This window comes from Solanum tuberosum, unplaced genomic scaffold, assembly GCF_000226075.1.
Source record: "Solanum tuberosum cultivar DM 1-3 516 R44 unplaced genomic scaffold, SolTub_3.0 scf00173, whole genome shotgun sequence".
In the NCBI taxonomy this organism is placed as follows: Eukaryota; Viridiplantae; Streptophyta; class Magnoliopsida; order Solanales; family Solanaceae; genus Solanum; species Solanum tuberosum.
In genome coordinates, this window is record NW_006239104.1 from 300,758 (window position 1) to 323,694 (window position 22,937).

The 22,937-nt window shown below is 36.1% G+C and overlaps 2 protein-coding genes and 1 pseudogene across 13 annotated transcripts in view; all 3 read left to right on the plus strand.

Moving 5' to 3' along the window:
• LOC102598970 (protein SCAI) overlaps window positions 1–10,487 on the plus strand; it is a 13,953-nt gene extending 3,466 nt beyond the window's left edge. The window contains exons 5-10 of the mRNA NM_001318657.1: window positions 1,443–1,509; window positions 1,612–1,806; window positions 2,730–2,821; window positions 8,145–8,324; window positions 8,404–8,540; window positions 9,958–10,487. Of these exons, the coding sequence (NP_001305586.1) occupies window positions 1,443–1,509; window positions 1,612–1,806; window positions 2,730–2,821; window positions 8,145–8,324; window positions 8,404–8,540; window positions 9,958–10,180 (894 nt within the window). The 3' untranslated portion in view covers window positions 10,181–10,487. The remainder of the gene's footprint in view (window positions 1–1,442; window positions 1,510–1,611; window positions 1,807–2,729; window positions 2,822–8,144; window positions 8,325–8,403; window positions 8,541–9,957) is intronic.
• Window positions 10,488–11,245: 758 nt separating this feature from the next.
• LOC102599292 (pentatricopeptide repeat-containing protein ELI1, chloroplastic) lies at window positions 11,246–15,325 on the plus strand. Of its 11 annotated transcripts, XR_367829.2 has the most exons (3): window positions 11,246–14,773; window positions 14,909–14,979; window positions 15,101–15,325. XR_367829.2 is itself a non-coding variant. In XM_006354536.2 (2 exons), exon 1 carries the CDS (start codon window positions 12,172–12,174, stop codon window positions 14,044–14,046), a length of 1,875 nt encoding a protein of 624 aa, XP_006354598.1. In that variant the 5' UTR covers window positions 11,246–12,171; the 3' UTR covers window positions 14,047–14,087; window positions 14,640–15,325. The 11 variants fall into 11 exon arrangements, 7 of the variants coding, with proteins under 7 accessions (XP_006354598.1, XP_006354599.1, XP_006354600.1 ...); XR_367823.2 differs by having other exon boundaries at window positions 11,246–14,979; window positions 15,042–15,325; XR_367826.2 differs by having other exon boundaries at window positions 14,890–15,325.
• A 2,707-nt stretch (window positions 15,326–18,032) lies between these two features.
• Window positions 18,033–21,800, plus strand: LOC102601522 (nucleolar GTP-binding protein 1-like; annotated as a pseudogene). Its single transcript, XR_367830.2, has 3 exons — window positions 18,033–18,113; window positions 19,118–21,207; window positions 21,446–21,800. The product of XR_367830.2 is annotated as a nucleolar GTP-binding protein 1-like (transcript).
• Window positions 21,801–22,937: the final 1,137 nt, after the last annotated feature.

Genomic DNA, 22,937 nt, shown 5'->3' on the forward strand with positions numbered 1-22,937 from the left:
TAAAAGTGGTCACAATCTAAGAAATAAAATTATATGGGTAGGGTCGGAATGATGTCACGACCCAACTAGAAAATAGAAATTATATAGGATAGTTCGAATTGATGGAACGACCCCATTGAAAAGGAGAAATAATATGGGTAGGGTCGGAATGATGGCATGATCCTGCTGAAAAAGAAAAATTATACGGGTAGGGTTGGAATGATGGTACAACCCTACGCAAATTAGATTTGAGACACAAATTAGATATAAGAAAGTAGTCACCGGAATGATGGCACGGTGCTACACAAATTAGATATAAGAAAGTAGTCATCGGAATGATGGCACGGTGCTACACAAATTAGATATAAGAAAGTAGTCATCGGAATGATGGCACGGTGCTACACAAATTAGATATAAGAAAGTAGTCATCGGAATGATGGCACGGTGCTACACAAATTAGATATAAGAAAGTAGTCATCGGAATGATGGCACGGTGCTACACAAATTAGATATAAGAAAGTAGTCATCGGAATGATGGCACGGTGCTACACAAATTAGATATAAGAAAGTAGTCATCGGAATGATGGCACGGTGCTACACAAATTAGATATGAGAAAATAGTCATCGGAAAGATACATAGTGACCCAACTTTTGCTAACATAATCGTTGCAGCATATATGGATAATAGCTGCCCGCGGGCAGCGGAAGCTCTTTGATTGTTTACCAAGATCGTAGAGGCTCTGATACCATGTGAGAAATATAGGAAAAAAATATTATTGAATTATTGTTGTTTATATTATTATATTGAGACCCTATTTATAGACCCTAGAATACAATCCTTTACCAAGTAGGATACTATTTAGTATTCCTATTTCTATTTCTATTACTATTCCTATTCTAATAGAATTGTATAAACCTATTCCTATTCTAATAGGATTGTATAAACCTATTCCTATTCTAATAGGTTATTCATATTCTAACACAACTATTTGCAAACAAATATTTTTGTTGAAAAAGCATATTGTAGTTCTTGTGCTCTCATCGGACATTTCAATACCTTATAAGTATAGTTCAATTAACTTGGTAAATGTGAAATCTCGAAACTTGTTTTAGCACAAATGTGAAATGGGAAAGGTAACTGCTTATTTTTGAGGAAAATTAGTTTGATTTTCCTGGTAGCATATGCTCTATTAATATTACTCAGAGCTTTATTGCAATTAATTTTTTTTGTGCTAGGTGGAAGTTTTTAAATATCCTTTTAATATCTTCTATAATGATACTGCAAAAGTTGGCATCCTTCTATCTAGAGCTGGTGATTGAACATTGCATAAACAGCACTATAGCCAATGGCCTCCGTGGATATGGAGAAGGATTTTTAGCTCCTGGATTTCTCTGTGTATTCCTCATGCATGTACTCTCTATACTATTCTCCATTGAAAGTTAACCTTGCCAATTATTGGCAGGTCTTGGCCACAAACTGTGAGGAGCTATCTCATGATGGAGTTCTTTTACTATATTTGTCTGCTGCAGGTAGTAGACGGTGTAAAGCTCTTATATGTTGACATAATTATTCCTTCAAAACTCTAATTTACAGCTTACAATGATCCTGTTAACAATTTAAATTTGTGACAGGAAGCTCTCAGAACTCTTTTTCTTCTCCATCCCATGGTGCAGGGAGGAGCTTTATGTCTCGTGTTGGCGACTCAGAAGCCTCCTCTACATCTTCACTGAACTTTGAATTTGAAATCGCAAATCCCACTTCTGCCAAGGGGAATTGCTTAAGTGAGCAGAGTAGTTGCTTATACATTGGTTCTCGTTCCAGTGGAGGTATTGAACACTTTCTCCATAATGTAGATCCAAAAATGAACAGTTTGAGGCACAAAACATACTGTATTCATTCTCTAGTTGCAGAAGTATCTGCTGGTGGAATAGCACATAGGTCTTGTTACGTTGTGCATAGGTCACTCTAAAATCAATTCTTGTTTTCATATGGACAACATGTTTCTTTGCAGAAGTTCATTGTTTTCTCTCATTAACAAAAACTAGATAGAAGACCTGGGAGAAACTCATGAAATGCTTTAAGAACATAGAAAAATTTAAGACAAAAATCCTGATTTTATTTATGTAAAATCAACTCAAGGAATATCAACTTGATTTGACAATGAAGTCAATGTCAGGAGGTGTTTTTCTGCTCATACCTTTTATTATCTTAAATATTGAAGTCATTTGTGATGAAGGGTAGTCTATTGGCAAAGAGCTTCTACCTTCAACCATAATATTGGGGATTGAGTCACCGAGGGAGCAAAGTGGGTAAAATTTGGGCTCTTGAGTAGGGAATTTCCCCAGACTCCACTTGTGTAATTACACTGTTTTTTTTTGTTGTTGAGTAGGGAATTTGTGGGGTGGATCTGTACCTTAATAAAAGAATTAGCGTTCTTTATTGATATTTATACAAGACATGGACAGTGACTCAGAGGTTGTTGGCTGCATCAGTTCTTTTTATCTAAATATGGAAGCAAATTATTACACTTCATTTCCGTCATCTGGCTGGTATTTTGTGTTTACACTTAAGCATATATGCTGGTCATCATCTATTCTGTGCATCACACAATTTTATTTTATTTTGGTTTTAAACCTTATCCTTTGAAATTGAAACCAAGTGTCATATTTTTTTGATAAAGGTAACATAAACCAAGTGTCATATTTTGGCTGTATATAATTCTGAATCCTGATTATTTTTTTAATTGTAGGTCTGAACGGGATTTATCCATGTGACTTGTTGCCATTCACTAGAAGACCACTCTTTTTGGTCATTGACAGTGATATCAGTAAATCATTCACGGTATGCATCCTGGACCTTGCTAATATGATGACAATTGGTGCATAGTTTATCTGAGATTATTATTGTGTTGAGCCAATAAATTTTGTGCTCAAGGATGATTAACTAAAAATGGAGAGAGTGGTGGAAATGCTTGTACTGATGATTGTATGTTCTAATATGGAGACCGGCATAGGAATATATCTGCATTGCAGAGCTTAAACTATCTCAAATACTAATAACCTAATAGGGCTTGGTTGGACTTACATTTATTGAAATTTAAAACTGCTGAAATGTCAGAGTTAAGCTCCACATTTGAATTTTACAAACTGTTCTAGGGAATCAAATTTCCTGGTCTCTTCCATGTGTATGTTGCTAGAGAATTCTGAGCGAGCCAAAACTCTCTAACCTAATTCAGTAATTCTTTCTCTATTTCAACAGCAGCTAAAAGAATTCCCCCATCAAACTCGGATTCTCTCTTAATCTTCCTTTTTACTACTTTGTGTTGCCCATCAATAGTTTGCTTGTTACAATTGCACTTACTGTATGGATGTTGGGTTATTTAAGAAGCAAATCTTAAGGTACCTTGAGGTAGTTAGGTAGTATTTTTGGTGTTCAGATACGCATCACCTGCATAGAAGAGGGGCCTCAATTTGGGTTCACATTTCCAATAGGGAGCCTGTGACGTCTGAAACAAGATTGGCATTTGTTATTTGTTAATGTGCTACATAAGGTTCACAAGGCTTTATGTGTGGGATGTGTGCTCGGCGTTGTTGCGCATGCTTCATATTTAAATGGATAAAAGGATCCATTATCACTGAGTTCTGAGGCTTTATGTGTGGGATGTGTGCTCGGCGTTGTTGCAGCATGCTTCATATTTAAATGGTTAAAAGGATCCATTATCACTGAGTTCCGAAGTTGAAACATCAGATTTCTCATTAAAGGAAGTATTACATGGATTTGTCAGTATCGGTTTGGCAGGCAGAAGCAAATGATGATAAAATATTTAGAAAGCTTTGGTTGCAAAGGAGTCATGATACAGGAAATAAATACCGTAGCTTTTATTTAGAGAATTGAGCTACTTGTGCTCTTAGAAATATGATAAAATCCAGGAATGCAGTCCAGAATGTCCGTGGTGGGAGATCCTGAACTGGCTGGTTCAGAGTACAGTGGGCCATGCCGAGAACAGTAAAGAAGCCAATGTATAACTGGGATTTCAGGAGGAGGAGGAGAAAACCCCAGGCCTGGGATTAGAAATTATGTGGGTAGTTTGGAGGGAGAAGAATAGGAGAGTGTTTGAAGGGTTGAGAATGATTTTGTTTGTGAGGAGTAGCCTCTTGTCTCTAGTTTCTTTATTGGTGTACCCATGAGGCCCTTGTTTGTAGTTAGATGATTGGATGACTTCTTCTTTTTTTTGAGAAAGTTAACATTTTATAGACAAAATACACCAAAAGTGTATTCTAGTAGTAGTTACATCTGGAGTTTACAGTAAGCAAAACAAAAGAAATCTACCACCTGTATCCCTCCTAAACTATCTAGAAACTGAGTAATATCCTCCACCTTTTTGGGGAGTACGTAGTTACACCAAAAAAAAAGGTTATAAGACAATTCAACTTCAGACTTTGGAAAGGGATGCTCTTGTTTTCAAAACATCTTTGGTTCCTTTCCCTCCATATTGTCCACCAGATGCAAACAAGGACAATCTTCCATCTCTCTTTGCCGGACATATTTCCTTCTCTATTCCAGCATGTTAGAGCTTCGGAGGTATGCCTTGGCATGGACCAACTGATATCCTTTAAGTTAAAAAACACCTGCCACAGTTTCTCTGTCACTCTACAATGGATGAAGAGATGGTTTGTTGTCTCTATTTCTCTTTCACAAAAAAAATCTGGAACATAATTGTCTTCCCCTTTTCATTAGATTGTCCTGAGTTAGTACTGCTTGTCTGGCTACTAACCAGGTGAAACAAGCCACCTTGTGAGGTACTTTAACTTTCCATAGTTAAATTCATCTTTGCTTTTTGACATTTACTATTCTTATCTCTCCCTTCTTCTCGACTTCTCATCTGATTCCTTCTACTCTTTGCACTGTCTCTCTTCCCTTCTCTTGCAGCACTAGTCCAAATTTGATAATAGTGCCAAACTCTGTTGTCATAGCTTATAACTTAGTTTACTTGCTATTCATATCTTAAGCTTAATTTTGTAGTGACCAATCTTCCAGTCATTCAACATTCTCCTGAAAGAGAGGTTCCATCCTTGGTTGTCCCTGATATCTGCTACTGTTGCCTCCTTCTGTTGGTTCAAATTATAGATCACCGGGTACAACTGTTTTAAGGGATATTGACCAACCCACACATCATTCCGGAATGATGTCCTCCTTCCATTTCCTATTACAATTCTTGAGTTTCCCCACATTTTAGGCCACTGATTCCTGATTGTTCTCCATAGACCTACCCCATAAGGGCTTCTAACTTGCTTAGTGATCCATAAGCCTTCCATTGTGTATCTGGAAACTATAGCATCTTTCCACAAACCTTGTTCCCCTGAGACAAACCTCCATAGCCACTTCAATAAGAGACTTTGATTCTGTACTTTGAGGTTCTTTATGCCCATTCCCCCTTCCTTTTTACTGTTGCTCTCAACTTCCCATTTCCCCAAGTGATACTTCTTCCACCCAAAGATAGGTATTGACTTCTCCAATTTACCAACTTTTTTTCACACTTTTCCACCACTGCATTCCATATGTTCCTTGACTTACTCATTGCCTCGAGAGGCATCCCTAGGTAGGTGGTAGGCAGTTCTCCCACTTTACCTCCTAGAATATCAGCCAGACTGTTGATGTCTGGAACTTCATTCACTGGGTAGATAAAACTTTTACCCCAGTTTATGTGCAATCCAGAAACAGCTTCAAACAAAACAAAGATGACCCTTAGATACTTCAGTTGCTCTTTCTCTCCCCCACAGAACACTAAGGTGTTACCAGTTTCAAAAAAAACATATTGCAGATGGGAGATATTTAAGCCCAAAATGTCACTGTCATTCATCCCAAACCCCTTGATCCTGTTATTTGACTGTGCTGTTTTCAACATATCACTCAATCCACCCATAGCGAGTATAAACAGAAAAGGGGAAATGGGGTCCCCCTGCCGTAGTCCTCTTTCAGAATGGAAAAAGCCAGAGGGAGTACCATTAATTAATACTGAGAATTTTACTGTACTCACACAGTATTTTAACCAGTTTATCCACCTATTTCCAAAACCCATCCTCACAAGTGTATTCCACAGAAAGTTCCAATTGAGGTGATCATATGCCTTTTCTATTTCCAGCTTACATAGGACCCCAGGGACTTTATTTAAATTCCTCACATCCACACATTCATTAGCAATAAGTATGGCATCCATGATCTGCCTACCCTTAATGAAAGCCATTTGATGTTTATCCACCAGCTTGGACATCACTTTCTTAAGTCTTTCTGTTAGTAGCTTTGATATGATCTTATAGACACTGTTAATGGGCCTGAAATCCTTCAATTCTGTTGCACCCACTTTTTTTGGGATCAAAGCTATGAAAGTAGCATTAAAGCTTTTTTCAAAGTAGCCTTGACTATGTAAGTTCTGAATGGTTGCTATCACATCCGTCTTCACCACCTCCCAACACTGTATGAAAATGCCATAGTGAAACCATCTGGGCCAGGAGCCTTATCTCCTGCACAAGCAAACACACATTCTTTGATCTCTTGATCTCCAAACTGACTTTGCAACATTACATTATCTTCTTCATTCAAAGTAGCTTGATCTGTGGGGCTGAGCTGAGGTCTCCAGTGTTCATTCTCTTTGTAGAGGTTTTGGTTGAAATCTATGATCTCCTCCCTGATCATTGCTGGTTCTGATACATTAGCTCCATTGATCAGAAGACTATCAATGCTGTTGTATCTCTTGTGGCAGTTAGCTGTTCTGTGGAAATTTTTTGTATTTTTATCCCCTTCTTTCAGCCATATAGCCCTGGATCTTTGCCTCCATGCCACTTCCTCCTTTTTTGCCACCTCCTCAAACTCTACCAGTCAGAACAGCTCTCAGAAATGACTCATCATCAGACAAGCACCTATGAGTCTGGATCACATCTAAATCATATAGCTGGTTTAAAATGTTCTGTTTCTGTAGACCTAGATTGCCTTGAGCAATTCTGCTCCATTCTTTCAACTTCACTTTGAGGGATTTCAACTTGCAAGCTAGAATGTAATCTGGTCTTCCCATAAAAATTTCAGAATCCCACCACCCCTTAATTCTCTCATTAAAATTCTCAGTTTGCAACCACCAATTTTCGAATTTAAAATAGGACAAAGACCTCTCCCAGTTTCCACATTCTAGTAGCAGAGGATTATGATCAGAAGTGACTCTAGTCATAATAGGTAGCTTGATCTGTGGGGCTGAACTGAGGTCTCCAGTGTTCATTCTCTTTGTAGAGGTTTTGGTAGAAATCTATGATCTCCTCCCTGATCATTGCTGGTTCTGATACATTAGCTCCATTGATCAGAAGACTATCAATGCTGTTGTATCTCTTGTGGCAGTTAGCTGTTCTGTGGAAATTTTTTGTATTTTTATCCCCTTCTTTCAGCCATATAGCCCTGGATCTTTGCCTCCATGCCACTTCCTCCTTTTTTGCCACCTCCTCAAACTCTACTGTCAGAACAGCTCTACTTTCTGGTATTCTATTTGTATACAGGAATTTCCCTTCCATTAATAAAATTATTTACCTTATCAAAAACATTTCTAAGTTTTAGTTTTTTGATTTATTTGATTATCATTGTGGCCCTCAACATCATGGGCTTCAAACTATGATTCCTTGATCTTCTTCTTAGTCGCACTTTGTATATAATTTTCCAGCAGTATATTATTTTATCCTTGATGCATTTTATTCAACCAAAATCTACAGCTGAATGGTGTTCTAGACTCCCTCAGAAGAATTTATGCTTGAAATAGTCTATTAACTTTGATGATATTATAGTATCAGTCTAGGTCTCTGGTGATTTATTAGAGTTTCTCCTAGTGTCGTTTTTAAGGTAGGAGACAATATTTCGGTTGTGCTTTCCTTTTCTCCAGCCTGCTTTCTTTTACAAAATTACTTCATCAGCTCATAATTCGTTGTGCTTAGCGGAAGTTACCTCTTTTTTTCTTGATATCCTTGTAGCTGCTTGTTAAATAGATAACTCTGAAGTTAACTCACATGCCTAATAGTTAGGTTTAAATTTATTTTTAATCACTTGTTAAATTATTTAGGTAATGAACCTTCTGCCTTTTGATTTATTTCTCTGATATGGATAAAATTATTTGATGCATGGATATCAACAGGCATTAAGTGGATCAGAGAAGGGAGAATCAGTTGCCATGCTACTCTCTCCTGCAATGTCACCTCTACCTACTGTGGACTCTTCACGACAGCCGAGTGGAAGCTCATTCACGAGTTTTCTTACAATTCCTTTACAGGCTTTCATTTTGATGCTTGGTTTCACGGGTTCTGACATTGACATGGTGTGCTAGCTTAGCCCCAACTGCATCTTACCTGTTTTTTATGTCCTTGGTTTGCTCACACATGGATTCTTGCTTTCAGGATATGTATGATAAGGCTGACAAACTACTTTCTTCATCATTAAATGAGTGGGGTTTGTTGTTAGCAGCATCAGATAATCTTAATCCTGTTTGGGCTCAAACTCTTGGAGATCCATTTTTACGGCGGCTCATTTTAAGGTAGGTTGCTACTGTTCGCCAACATTTTCTTCAGTACTCATCTTAGTCATCTAGTGTCAAGTCTTGAAGTAGTCCCTCGAGTGGCTGAATATGGAAGTAGTTGATTGGACATTGAGCACCTGGCAAAATCTAATACTTCGCTGGTATAAATTGCTGATTCACTCGTACATTTTTTTATTCCAAGATGTTGGTTTGGAGTGTCGGTTAAATTGGTATCTATTTGTATTTTCTCAAGGCTTATGGGTGTGAGGGTGGATGTGATGTTGGTTCGGTATGTCAGTTAAATTGGTCTCTATTTGTATTTTCTCAAGGCTTATGGGCGTGAGGGTGGATGTGGAGGTTAAGCATGAATTCTTTTTTGAGGAAATTTCTTGAGAATGGTAACAAAATCATAAATGTGTAGCACAAAGGCTGTGCTAAAACCATCTGTACAATTTAAAGGGAACATAAAGTTAGCTTTCTTCTACTTCCTAATACAGGAATTCTATAATATCCGAGGCACATAATTTAACTCTTGTCCAAGCCTTTTCGTCTTCAAAAGACCTCTGTAATCATTGTTTCTCTGTCTCACTGATGCAGGAATTCTATAATCTTGCATTGTTTTATCCCTTGTTTGGTCATTATTCTCAATTTCTCATATCCTGTATAGGGAATCTTCGTAAAACTTGTACAGGAATCTCAACCTGGTTCTTATAATACGAAGAGTAGCTTCCACGTATTGGTTTGGTGGTAGTTTGGTGCACCGTACCTTTTCCTCTGTTCATATCAGTACTATTAGCAATGCAATGCTTTCTCTATTATTTGCTTCGAGCATCGTAATATTTTGCTGTCATTACTATTCCTTATCCTTGAATGCTGTGTAATGTTTTCTCTATTATTTGATGTCTTCTTTACTTCTGTGTTCTTTTTCATACTGCTTTGATGTGTTACTTGAACCGAGGATCTTTCGGAAACAACCTCTACCTCCAGTCCTCCACGAGGTAGGGGTAAGGTCTGGGTATACTTTACCCTCCCTAGACCCATCCCACAGGGTATGTTGTTATGGGGACTTCCTAAATTATTGTACCAGATTCAATATGGGATAATAATTCCTGTATTAGGCTATTAGCTGTGTATGAGATAAAATAGCAAAAAAGACCAAAAATGCCCTTGTTTGTATTAGTTGTTTTCAAACCCTTCGAGCATGCTGGGGGTATAATTTGGACAAAATCTTATCAAAATATAAGGGGACTGCACACAAGTAATGGTGCAAGAATATAGAGTAAATCTTTTATATTTTAGCAAATTTCTAACCAATCTAATGAAACTTAAGTAGTCCTTTTAATAAGTAAATATGTTTTAAAGTTATACCGGTCTACTTTTCTGTTGCTCTTTTCCTCGCAAAAACTTCGATGGTAAAACACTCTGAATATTGCAGATTCATATTCTGTCGGACAGTGCTGGCGCTGTATGCTCCAACCTTCAACAAGACAGAATTTCTCCCTGAATGCATCCCTTCCCTTCCAGATGCTTTCCTGCCAACTAGTGACACATGTCAAAGGATAGTATTGCAACTTGCTGACATCTTTGGTGCAACCAGCAAGTTCAATTTTTCAGAAGAGACGACGATGCTTTCTGATAGCAGAAGCCAGGAGAATTGAACTTGGCAACTAAATTATTATTTTTTTGGGTCAATTCTGGTAGCTTTGTAAATTGATTTGAAAATGAGGAGGCTTCTTTGGTTTGTCCCTTCTCTATTTATTTCATGTTTGTCTGTTGATGTGATTTGGTGTTCTGTAGGTTGATATATATACTTGTCCAGTTATATGTGATGCTTGTGAAGTCTGAACAATGGTTCCTCCAACATTTCCAGTTTGATTGATTTCCCAAATGTTTTCAACGCGAGCTGCGCTCATGCTACAATATGTATTGGCTAAACTCTCTTCTGCACATCTTTCTTGTTTCTTTTAGCTCAAATGTTTCATATGTTAATGCGAAAATCATTGTAAAGAAGGATTTAGTTCTTCTTGGAGGTGTATTTAAGAAGTCAGCTGTGAGGGTGTTTGGTTAATTGTTTGTAGTTTCATGGTAGCTTTCAGTAGTACTTTGGTTTATGAAGGAGATGATGGAAACTGTAAAAAGTTGTTCTCTCTTTTGTATTCCATATGCAAGTGAAAAATATTACTATCAGATAGAAAATTGGAAAAATGTTTTCCTTTGTACCAAACACACCCATGTATGACTATACTTCCACATATTTTGGTAAGATAAATTTTTACTAGTTATCCATAATGCATCTTTAAAAAAAGATAAAAATATTGAAAATACCTTTGAACTTGACGCAAATTACTAGTAACTATTGATAGCCTTAAAAACACTCTCCTACTTGATTAACTAAATTTAGATTTACTTCTAATATGCAATATGACATAACAAGTGGTTTTAGACTTTTGTAGAAGTAGTTGAAAACATCTCTAAACTTGACGAGAATTTAGAGATGTATTTCACTCATGTTGTAAGACCGAAGATGTGTTTAAGTTCAGTTAGTCAAGTAGATGAGTGTTTTTAAGGTTGTCAATAATTTGAGTATGAAACTATTAATTCGCACGGAGTTTAGAGTGTTTTCAATACTTGTCTCTTATAAAAAAAAAAATATACTCTTTTTTTTTTGTTTATTTTAAAAAAGAAAAAGATAATTTTAAAGATTAGTAGTGCATTTCAATATCCATAAGGAGATTGTTGGGAAGATATTTCGAAAGGGGAAGAGAATATATTACTACTACGACGTCGTTGATAGTAGCTGTTAGGCTGTTAATCGTCTCTTTCAAGTAGCCAAGAGACTCCACACTTGAAATTCTTCCATTTTATGAACAAGGCAATTTCTTTTGCGAGGTTAAAAGGTGCAGGTACTTTGATTGCTCTCTTCAATTTGCAACCTAGGATCTCTCTGCAGAATTAAAGGTTCCATTAAAATTGTATAGGTAACTGATACTATCAGCCTTAAAAGGAAAAGTTACCTACATTAACAAGTCTTATCGGAATACACACAGAGAGTACCAGGGTGTGCTTAGTGGTCAATGCTGTGGGTTGAGCACCGTGAGGTCTGTTCAATTTCGCAACATAGACATAAAATACTAAGTGATTTCTTCTCATTTGTTATTGTTTTAGTGGATAGAGTTATCTGATAGTTGTTCCATGGAATTACGAAAGCTGGTCTGGGTACCACGGTTATCAAAAAAGTTTTCCTTTGCTTCTATTAATATTACTTGGAAGAAATTCCTTAGTGGCTGAATATTTTATGTATCGTGAACGACACACTTTAATCATTTAGGATGATCTCTCTAAACAAGCGCAAGCTTATTGCCAAATGTCAACTGGCTCCTTAGGGGGTTATAAAACATTGACATTGATTCGTAAAACTGTAGGCAATAGTTTGAAGTTGTGTATCCAGCAATATTTGAAGGCACTTAATTTCTATATCGACCTGTCTGAAGTCTTCCTTATAACTATGTGCTTATTGTTGATGATGAAGCAGGTGCTTGATCAGATGCCTTTTGTGTTCTCCTAGTTACATTTTGATTGCTCTTGGGATCTCGGACATATTACAGTCTTGAAAGAGTTCCCAACCAAAGCTTTGGCCGTGGCTGAAATCATGGCTGGAACTTCCTTTTTCTCCAGTCCACCACTATACACTACTAGTACTAACACCAAGTACAGCCATAGCCCGTCACCAGACAGACTTAAATTCTTGATAGACAAGTCAAAAAACATCAGACAGCTTCTACAGATTCATGCATTTCTTATTCGCAATGGTTTGGAGAGTGACCCAGTCTTGAATTTTAGGCTCCAACAATCATACTCTTCCCTTGGACACCTCCAACATTCTGTTACTGTTTTTAAGCGCACTCATAGTCCAACTGTGTTCTCTTACACAGCCATTATCCATAATCATGTGATCAATGATCTCTATGAACAAGCCTATGTCTTATATATCCAAATGCTAACACAAAATATTGAGCCTAATGCATTTACATTTTCTACGCTGCTTAAAACTTGCCCACTTGAATCAGGAAAAGCCCTTCATTGTCAAGCCCTGAAACTCGGATATGAATCTGACACATACGTTCGAACTGCTCTTGTAGATGTCTATGCAAGAGGCAGTGACATTGTGTCAGCTCGCAAACTCTTTGACACTATGCCTGAAAGGTCCTTGGTGTCTTTAACAACAATGATTACTGGATATGCAAAGAATGGGCATGTCCAAGAAGCAAGAGAGTTGTTTGATGGGATGGAAGACAGGGATGTTGTTTGTTGGAATGCCATGATTGATGGGTATGGCCAACATGGTAGACCTAGTGAAACTTTGGTTCTTTTTAGGCAGATGTTACTGTCAAAAGTGAAACCTAATGAAGTAACCGTGGTGGCTGCTCTTTCTGCTTGTGCGCAAATGGGAGTACTGGAATCAGGTCGTTGGATTCATGCTTATGTGAAAAGTAACAGAATCCAAGTAAATAAACATGTAGGTACTGCTTTTATTGACATGTATAGCAAGTCTGGGAGTTTAGAGGATGCAAGAATGGTGTTTGATCAGATGAGAGATAAGGATGTCATAACATGGAATTCGATGATTGTAGGATATGCGATGCATGGATTTAGCCTTGAAGCTTTGCAGGTGTTCTATGAGATGTGTAAGTTGGGTCTCCAACCTACTGATATAACGTTTATTGGCATTTTAAGTGCTTGTGCTAATGCCGGATTGGTGTCTGAAGGGTGGACTTATTTTCAGTTAATGGAGAAGTATTTAATTGAGCCAAAGATTGAGCACTATGGTTGCATGGTGAATCTTCTTGGACGAGCTGGACAGCTAGAAAAAGCTTATGAATTTGTCAAAAGTATGAAGATTGATTCTGATCCTATTTTATGGGGAACTCTACTGACTGCTTGTAGGATTCATGGGGACGTAAGGCTTGCAGAGAAAATTATGGAGTTCCTAGTCGAACAGGATCTTGCTACTTCAGGTACTTATGTTCTGCTATCCAACATATATGCTGCTGCTGGTGATTGGGATGGGGTGGCAAAGGTGAGGGCATTGATGAAAAGAAGCGGGGTTGACAAGGAACCTGGCTGTAGCTCCATTGAGGTAAACAATAAAGTGCACGAGTTCCTTGCGGGTGATATGAAGCATCCCAAAAGCAAAGAAATTTACATAATGCTGGAGGAGATGAACAAGTGGCTCGAGGCTCATGGGTACTCACCGCAGATTGAAATAGTCTTGCATAATCTTGGGGAAGTTGAGAAGCAGCAAGCACTTGCGGTTCATAGTGAAAGGCTAGCCATTGCTTATGGACTAATTAGTACTCAGGCAGGAACTACAATCAAGATTGTCAAGAATCTACGTGTTTGTCCAGATTGCCATGCTGTCACAAAGCTCATTTCAAAAATCACAGGACGCAAAATCATTGTTAGGGACCGGAATCGCTTTCATCATTTTGTAGATGGTTCATGTTCTTGTGGTGATTTCTGGTAGAACTATTAGCACATGTTAACAAGCAGGCATGCAGGTTTCCTGTAAAGCGTTCTCTTTTGCATTTTTGTAAATTTCTTTTGTTGTTTTGGTAGAAATCTCATTTTCACCTTTTTGGAAGTATTTCTGTTCGTATTTTAACATTATTGAGGTGTGGGAAAACCTTTACAATAGAAACTGAATTCAGTTTAGGCATGATTGAGGATATTTCCGTACTCGCTTATTCATTCTGTTTATTTTGATGAAAGCATCTATACGGACACAAGTCTCTATATTTTGTGAATTCTGTTCAGGTTCACTTATTCTGAGTAATTTGTAGACATGTAAGTCATCCTCTCTTATCTTTGCACGTATAATCTTTCTTATGTTTCTCTTTACCACCATCTTTGTAGTAAAGGGGTTTGAGAATCTCTTATTTGAATATTGTTAGACTTGAGATTGAGTGATTCGCCTTACCTGTTTATTTGCCTCCTGCCTAAATTACTTGAGGTTGTTCCTTTTGTCTCTCCTGAATTAATTGTCATGTTCTCATCTCTTATTTACTTCTCTCATATGGATCACATATGGCTTGTTAACCTGCTGTTTATGATGCACAGAGTGTTCTATAAGCATCGCATTGCACCATGGTACCTGTCGTAGCTTGATGACATCCTCATACGGTGTCATACTCAACAGGAGCTTATACAGTTGAAACTGACTACCGTTCCAACTTCCAAAGAAAGAGCCGGAGGTGAGATTTCATCACCATCTTCCCAAAAGCAATCCCAATTACAAACTAATATCTGACAGCTAAAGTTATATTGTTCATGTGGAAACAATTCTTTACTTCCTCCCAACCTTACTAAGAATAGTACAAGTGCTTCAGATACCACCAATCTGTGGAAGATGCAACAACTTGTTGAGCATTGTCTGCTTCACAGAAATGCTGCAAAACAGGTGTGTGATAACTTGCTCACTTTCTTTTTCAATCATTGAGGTTCATGTACAGAATTTTGCAGATCACTTCCATAGTCCCTTTGTCAAGAATCTGATGGTAAATCAGCTGCATATTTTCCAGTGCACTAGGTTGCAAAATATGGAAGAAACAAGCGTTTCGCGTCATCAGAAAGTGACATAAATATTAGCTCCATTTCATCTGGAAAAAGATAATCCTTTTCTCAATATTGTCTTTGCAATTTGATTCAATAGTGTTCCATTTTATAGGAAGAAAGCTACCAAATATTGATAGCTCTCAGGTAGAGCATTAGAACGGAAATATCCATTAGCTATATTGGTGTTACGACATCCCTGTTCCTTTGTAGTTTGAAAATGGTATTACTCACAGAAGTTGCAATGAAAGATGTTTTTTAGATCACAAATTTCAAAAGAATTTCTTTCATTTTTGAACGTTGTGTCTAGTCAAATATCATCACATAAACTAAGATGGGCGGAGTATTATTTAGAACTACATAATAGTCTTGTTACAAGGTCAATATTGTGGAGATTTATGTGGTCCTCCATAAATCAAATTAAAATTAGTCCAATAGTAAGTGTGTCGAGTCAGGTTAAGTTAAAAGAGAAGACCTGGTTATTTCAGGGAAATCATGTGATTTTGGTCAATTCGGACAAAATCATCCAATTGAGGGGTAAACTTTGTTAAGTTTAAGTAACGACGGGATATAATTAGCTAGATAGTATAATAAAAGATAGACTTAACTCATAAAAATCCATGTGTGTTGTCACTTGCAACTCTTTGGTGAAACTTTTGGAGCTTGAATCAATAGAGAATCTTTTTTTTTTTGTATGAGTAGACTTTTTCCATTCCAAATATCAATGGAAATTTCGAATTTAAAGCCCAAACTGATAGATTAGTGTAAGCTTATCCATTTACACTCTTTGAATATGAATTTGTTTTTCTAAAAAATCTTGACTTTCGTACTTAGGTGGGACTCTGAGATCCTTTCAATGATCTATATTGCAGGAATATTTATGTAGTCCAATCAATTGTACAAAGTCCGCAATACCAACTAAATCAGGTAAAGTATATTAAAAAAAGAGAAGACAGTAGCCTGTCATATTCTCTATGGGTATAAAATTTGCAAAACAATGATAATTATGTTTAGCTTCTTTTTTTTAATCTATTCACTCTAAAAGGAAATGAATTGGCTATTTTTGTTTTTTCTAATTCGGTTCATCAAATTTGTTTCAAATCTTTCTTGGTACATGAAATACAAATTCTAGTAATCATACACGTTAAAACTAAGCATTTAAATAAGCAAAAAATTGATCCTCTATACTAGGCATAATCCTAGGATTGCAAATACGTCTAGGGAGAGACGAATCAAGAAAATTATCTTCTATGTACAAAAAAGAAGATTTTTCAATTGAAAAATAAAGATCTCATAAAAGACATAAAAACTAATAACAAATTTATAAAGGGCTATAAAAATCGAACTTATTCTTGTCGAGGAAGTATATTCCATTTTAAGCAAATTATGTGAAATGACAAACGTCTAGAGTATATTATATAATATAGCTATAATTATGATTATTTTTAATCCGTTGCTACAGTTTCATGAAATTTTACTATTCAGTTTCTTAATTGTATAAATTCAGAATTTGTATAATTCGGTTCTTGATTATATAAATCCAGAATTTGTATATGCTTATCCTAGCTATTTGATTATGATATATGAAAAGTTCACGATAAATTACCCTGTTTGTATATTGACAAGCAAAATATACAAACAGAGTCCTGGGAAATTCCAATTAGGGGTGTACATGGTCGAGTTGGTTAGGGTTTTTCAAAATATCAAATCAAACCATTTGTGTCGGGTTTTTGAATTTATAAACCAAACCAAACCAATAAAACTCGGGTTTTTCAACCTCGGATTTTTTCGGGTTTTTCGGATTTGCGGATTTTTTTGGGTTTTTAGGTTATAAAGTATTCATACAAACATATAATTTACTTGTACTTCAAATATTTCTTTAGTCCTACCAAAATACAACTATCTAAGGTGTTTCTTAAGAAAATAACACAAAATATGGTATGATTAATGACACTAAAATATCCAAAAAAATAATAATAATGAAATCGGTAAAACAAATATTGCAAATTAATAAGTCATAATGAAAATGATCATAATTTAAGAGCACTAAATCATGCTAAAATAAGTTTAATAAATATTAGTTACATGACTAAATATTAAAGGAAATTAAAATTAGATTATGTATTTTAATTGCCTAAACCTATGTAAAACTAAAGAACAAATATTTAATATTATTGTCATTCTTAGTGTTGAATTGATTTTCTTTTTGCATTAGTATTAATTTAATTTTGATTTGAGCTTTATTATAATTACCAACATCTATGGACTATAATCTTTATTGGACCATTAAGAATTTTAACTTTCTAACATGAAATAATATATTAAAAGATAAAAACTATGAAAAAGTATAAGAAATATTTAAAAATTATATCAAAGTAAATATTTTTACGTATAAAATAAAAATTTAAAATTATATATATAATGTCGGGTTGGTTTTTTTTAGTTGAACCAAACCAACCCAAATATAATCGGGTTTTTTTCCCAATGCCAAACCAAGTCAAACCAAACCACTAGTCGGGTTTTTTTCAGTTTGACTCGATTTGCGGTTTGATTCGATTTTGTACACCCCTAATTCCAATATATATATAAATACAAAATTTGTATATACTTGTCATTTTTGTATATTCGCAAGAGAAATATATACAAACAAAATATACAAATCACAACCTTCATAGCAAATAGAATTATATCTATAAAATGTAATTACCAAAACTATATTTATATATCCCTATTATATCTATGATCATTGCTATTTCTGATTTTTTTTTCTCAAAAAACTATAATGGGCCGTCCCGAAATTTTGCAAAATAAACCCATCCCGTTACGAAACTTTAGAATGGGCCGACCCGAGATTTTGCGGCTTGTCCCAAGTCCATATATAATATGCTTCGTCCTCAAGTGTAAACCCTTTCAAGCCTAGGGTTTTGGTTTGTCCAAAAACCGTTCAAAGGCCATCGACTTCTCTTGCAGCCATCGATACACGTAATTTCTACTCTCTGCATCTTTAATTTTGAGTTCTTCGTAGCCTTTACATTTGTTTAGGTGATGTTTTCTCTGTTCAATTAGTTTAAGATAATACTATAGATTTTTTTATCATTTCCTTTTGTCGTTGATAAACGATGGAAGAGTTGAGCTCATTTTTTTCTGTTTTGCTATGATGAATTTATCTTGAAATTTTGATACTCGATTCGACGATTCGTGTTTATGTTGTGATTTTTGTTTTTGTTTCTGGGAACTTGCTATTGTATTTTGACTGATTTATTTAACTTTTTAGAATTTTAAAGACTATATTGCTTTTAGAGAACCTTGTTTGGATAGGAAGTAAATTACCTTTTACTATTTCAGTTGTCTGCTTGTAACTTGAAAGGTGTTATTTTCATTTCAATCTCATGGATGTGAATGATACATCTCGGTTTATTCAAGAGTTCCTTCTTCTTTGGTTGGATTTTGTTAGCTCCCTTGTCTTAGATTGACACTGAAAAGGGATTCCTTTAGTTCTTTTGTTAATGCCTTTTCCTTTCGTTGTAACTGTGCATCTACTTGATGCTCTTTTCGGATAAAAATCTTTTTTTTTTAATTAAAAAAAGAGTTCCTTTTTCTTTAAAGTTTGAATTCATATATGAAAAAACCTCTAACAGATAGCTACTTTATTGTAATTTGCAATGAATTTATGGTGGTTCTATCTGGGCAGGTTTTAGGATAGGGACTTATATGTTGTAATATGGTATTCCCATCTGAAGGCATTTAACATATTGGACTAGTGTAGCTGTAAATTTTTTGACTTGAGGCTGAAAAAAATATCTTTCTTGATTGTGTATATTTTCATAGTATAAGGATTTGAAGGCACATTTAATAAGCTTGTCAATGGAAGATATTTTTGTAATTTGAATTGCCAAGTGTTATTTGTTTGAGAGAGATCAGTCGGTTGATGGGTTCTTTTTGTTTTTGTGCATCTACTAATGCAGTTTTTTCATTGTACTGTGCAGTCTCAATTCTATACTGCAAGTCCAGATTATAAAAGATGGTGCAGTACAATTTTAAGAAGATTACAGTGGTTCCCAATGGGAAGGACTTCGTCGATATCATTCTGTCTCGCACCCAGCGTCAAACTCCTACTGTTGTGCACAAAGGATATGCTATCTCTCGTATACGTCAATTTTTACATGCGCAAAGTGAAATATACGCAGCAGAATTTCTATGACAAACTCTCCACCATTATTGATGAGTTCCCCAGGCTTGATGATATCCATCCTTTCTATGGGGACCTTCTTCATGTGCTCTACAACAAAGACCATTACAAGCTTGCCCTTGGCCAAATTAATACTGCTAGAAATTTGATTTCTAAAGTAGCAAAGGATTATGTCAAATTGTTGAAATATGGTGACTCACTCTATCGCTGCAAGTCCCTGAAAGTTGCAGCTCTTGGGCGTATGTGCACTGTTATAAAGCGCATTGGCCCAAGTTTGGCTTATTTGGAACAGATTAGGCAGCACATGGCAAGACTTCCCTCAATTGATCCCAATACTCGAACCATCTTGATTTGTGGGTATCCAAATGTTGGCAAGAGTTCATTCATCAACAAGATTACAAGAGCAGATGTGGATGTGCAGCCTTATGCCTTCACTACCAAGTCCTTGTTTGTCGGTCATACTGACTACAAATATCTGAGGTATCAAGTGATCGACACTCCAGGGATCTTGGATAGGCCATTCGAGGATCGTAATATCATAGAAATGTGCAGTATTACAGCTCTAGCACATCTGAGGGCCGTTGTGTTATTTTTCCTTGATATTTCTGGTTCTTGTGGCTATAGCATTGCGCAACAGGCCGCTCTTTTTCACAGCATCAAATCACTCTTTATGAACAAGCCGTTGATGATTGTATGCAACAAAACAGACTTGCAGCCATTAGAAGGGATTTCTGAGGAAGATAAGAAGTTAGTCGCGGAGATGAAAGATGAAGCTATGAAGACAGTGATTGGTCAAGGTGGCGAGGCAACAGATGAAGCAGGTGTGCTGTTAACTATGAGCACTTTGACTGAAGATGGCGTAATTTTAGTGAAGAATGCAGCTTGTGAGAGGTTACTGAATCAAAGGGTGGAATTGAAAATGAAATCGAAAAAGTTAAATGACTGCTTGAACCGCTTCCATGTTGCTATATATGCCAAAACAACGTGACCAGAAAGAGAGGCCGGCATGCATACCTGAGGCAGTGTTGGAAGCCAGAGCGAAGCAGGCTGAGGCAGATGCTGAGAAACAGAAAAGGAAGCTCGAGAGAGATTTGGAGAATGAGAATGGAGGTGCTGGTGTTTATTCTGCAAGCTTGAGGAAGCACTATCTATTAGCAAATGAAGAGTGGAAGGAAGATATAATGCCTGAATTTTAGATGGGCACAATGTCTATGACTTTGTTGACCCTGATATCTTAGAAAGGCTTGAAGAATTGGAGAGAGAAGAAGGTCTTCGTCAGGAGGAAGAAGGAGATGATGATTTTGAGATGGACGGTGCAGAGCTGACCCCTGAAGAACAAGCAGCATTAGCTGAAATCCGGAAAAAGAAAAGTTTGCTCATTCAACAGCATAGAATGAAGAAGAGCACCGCAGAGAGTCGACCCACTGTACCAAGAAAGTTTGATAAAGACAAGGAGTTTACTTCAAAAAGAATGGGAAGACAGTTATCTGCTTTGGGATTGGATCCAACTCTAGCAATCAATCGAGCCCGAAGTAAGTCAAGGGGTCGTAAACGAGAGAGATCAGTTGAACGTGGCGATGACAATGGTAATGAAGCAATGGATGTTGACGAGATTACTCCCAGCAAGAAGCAACGTAGGTCTAGATCTCTTTCCATGGCAAGATCAAGGTCAATGTCACGACCTCGAAGTGAATTTGTTCCAGGGGAGGGTTTCAAGGACAAACCCCAGAAGGAACAGGCTATAAAGTTGTTCAAGAAATCTGCTAATAAGAGGAACAAGGATGCTCGTCGGGGAGAGTCCGATAGAGTCATTCCTACTCTGAAACCAAAACATCTCTACTCTGGAAAGAGATCAAGTGGCAAAACTGACAGGCGGTAGTCACCAAGGTATATCTTACACCCCCTTTTAAGTTCCTTCCCAGACATTTTCAATTACAGGTCTTAGAGTATGCTTTCTCTAAACCGTGTTCGCCATTTCAAAAACTGTTTTGTTGTGTTCATAGATACATGTATACTTTTGAGTGTTCAAAACTTCTGTTGGTGCGTTATTCGGTTCCTTTCTCATACTTGGAAGATCAGTGACTAATGTGTGCAAGATACCAATTAATTACCTTCTGTTTTCCAGATGGCATTTTCCCGTCCTGCAGGATGACCACAGAATTTTGGGTGGCGATTAGAAATACATAAAGAGAACCTTTGTTGGAATGCCAGTTCAACTCAAGCTTAGTTTGGACACCTGCGCAGTTGAATTTTTCGTCTCTGTTATGCAATTTTGGAACTTACCTTGCATTTTTATTTGAGTTTGTATTTTTCATATTGTTTTTGAACTTCAAATTGTGGAAGAAATTTAGTTTTTCTTAATCAAAGATATGAGGAACAAGTCTAGACTGCAACCTGTTGCAGTTTTGTAATGGCAATGCAAAACTACAGATGGAAGTATTTAAATTTGTGTTTGAAATGCTGCTGAGTTTGCTCCCGTTTATTTTATCGTCTTAAAGTTATTATTGTTTTTTTCCCATCCAATTATATATTTTTATTTTACTTCTTTAATTTATGTTGGTAACTTTGAGAGGTCTCTGTTTCTGCCCCAAATACAGCAGAGATAAAATTCATCAGTCTCTGGCATCATACAAAAAAAAAACAAAACAGAAGCTTAACATTAGAGATTTCGCCACCAAATCAACAATTGTTAACAGATTCTACATTGGATGTCAGAAAAGGCACAGGTAAGCAAAGGCCGTACATTGACAATCTAAAAAGAAGAAAACAATTTAGGTAAAGGTCAATGTAGCCAACTGGTTCCTTTTAGTTAATGTAGTATTATGACATGTTTACGATAATAAGATTAAAAAATAATTTTTTATTCTATGTAGTTTAAGATCATAAAATTTAATGATTCCCTTTATTTTTTTAAAATTATATTGCCAAGTCAAATCTAAACAAACAATTTGAAAAAATTAATAAATTTCTTAACATGTATGCCAGACCCTTGAAAGTCACTTGGAAGACTTGAGGCGTTTCTCACCTAAGGATACCATGCATTAGATTTTTAATTTTACGTATAAGCTTATTTTAATATGATGTTAAAGTGGATGACAATTAGTAGACAAAGTGAAGAAAATATTGTCATCATACTTTTAATCATGTAAAATTATTCACTTTTATTGATATTTGTTTGCGAAAGAAATCTTACACCTATATAAAATAATATTTTCTTTCATGCATGAAAAAGAAGGGTGACAAAGTGTTTGGGATATATACTATTAACCATATATTTAGATATAGTATTTATGATAGAATATATTATTTATTCAGTTTTAATAAAAATTCTAATAGATCCTATACCAATAAATGATTTGTAATTTATTATGGTAAAAATACAATTATTTTCATAGTAGGAAGTCTTGTAATTAAGTGTTTATATTTAATTAGAACTCAAAATCCTATTTGGGATAAGTAGGGATTCTTCTAACCCTAGAAATCCACCAAAGTATTGAGAGAGTTTAGATGTAAACTTGGGATTACGATAGAAGACCACAAAACCGTTGTCTTTTGTCTAACTTGTGGCTTCGGTTGAAGATCTGTCTAACTTATGAATATGAATTCACTTCAAGGTG